The 1412-nt window shown below is 31.2% G+C and overlaps 1 protein-coding gene across 1 annotated transcript in view; it reads right to left on the bottom strand.

Annotated features, from left to right (window-relative positions):
* The window catches only part of LOC103609766 (putative coiled-coil domain-containing protein 144C), a gene marked incomplete at its 3' end in the record, with an annotated part of 55258 nt that overhangs the window by 5904 nt on the left and 47942 nt on the right, over positions 1-1412 (bottom strand). The window contains exon 9 of the mRNA XM_008594055.1: positions 913-1093. Within this exon, the coding sequence (XP_008592277.1) occupies positions 913-1093 (181 nt within the window). The remainder of the gene's footprint in view (positions 1-912; positions 1094-1412) is intronic.

Genomic DNA, 1412 nt, shown 5'->3' with positions numbered 1-1412 from the left:
TGTGAATGTCACTACTTGACTGTGACAGGCAAAAGGAGTTGAACTAAGAACATTACTTTTTCCAAGGAGCCAAAAATGCCACCCCCACCCCCAGAATATCTATCTATACGCATATATGATTTAAAAATCCACTCTACCTTCCTTGATGCATGTAACTGGTTTTTAAAATACATACACAAACAAATACATACACGTGCATATTTGAAAACTATTGACGAAAATACCTCATCGTTCATTTCTTTTGAGCCATTTCTAGCTCCTTTTGTTTACATGGGTGCATGGTCAGAATCCCATCTTGTAAGACTCTGGCATTCTGTTCTTGAGAAAGTTACCTCTGGATGTCATTTTGCTCTTCTACAAGCTAAAGGTATGCTTCATTACATTTTTGGTCTCATACCATGCGGAAAAAAATTCTAAAAGCTTACTTAAGAGCAGAACATTTTTTATAAACTGTTGAAAGGAAATAGCCTATTAAAGCACAAGGACCTTTATCTCACATGGATTACTCAAATTTTAATGGCACATATGACAGCTAAATTTGTCAGAGTAAAAACAGTTCTTAAAAAAAAAGCAGACACAGTATTGTGAAATGAAGGTTCTTTTGCAAAACATTTAACTAGTTTCATTGTACTTTCAAAGGTATTTTGCCTATACTTTAACATACAAATGCCTAAATTAGCATTTACATTAGTGATTGAACTCAACTCACTTTTCATTACTTCATTCAGAAAACATATACTGAGCATCTATTAGATACCAAGATTTATAATAATAAATAATTTTACAATTCATAATTTATAATACTCAGTTCATTTTAGGTTTATTTTAAATATAAATAATGTATATTAAAATAAGTATTATAAGTAATACTGAGGAAATAAAATAAAAAATGTTTATCAAATGTTAATTGACCGGATTCCAGTTGTCTCTGACAGCCCTCGGTTCTGCATCTTGTGTCCTCAGAGTCACTTCGAGTCGTCTCGCTGCAGCATCTGCACTGCACTGCTCTTCTGTTCTTCGTAGCAGGTTTCTAAGTCTGTCACACACTATGTCAGCATCTCTTCTGTTTTCCTTTTCTTGTTTGAAGGCAAATCTGCAGTTAAATATACTTATTTAAAAATTTGTCTCAAAATGAGTTAATTTTGTGATCTGGCTGTTCATATATTGGTTTCTTATCCTTATAAAATATCTATGTTTTTGACTATTTTTCATTTCTAGTTCTTATATATATAAAATGTCTCACTTTAATATCTTCCAAAGGACATATATACTTAAAAGGGAGCAATGAAAGAATATGCTATAAATTGGTATGTTTCTGTTATTAGTAACTCTGGGAAATATTATGAAAAATTGTTTTTGAAATCATTCAGTGAAGTTACAAGTTGAAAATTAACTTTTTCTCACATATAATT

The sequence above is a fragment of the Galeopterus variegatus genome, unplaced genomic scaffold (assembly GCF_000696425.1).
Source record: "Galeopterus variegatus unplaced genomic scaffold, G_variegatus-3.0.2 Scaffold10062, whole genome shotgun sequence".
NCBI classification, from domain to species: domain Eukaryota; kingdom Metazoa; phylum Chordata; class Mammalia; order Dermoptera; family Cynocephalidae; genus Galeopterus; species Galeopterus variegatus.
This window is presented reverse-complemented; position numbering and strand designations above follow the sequence as displayed.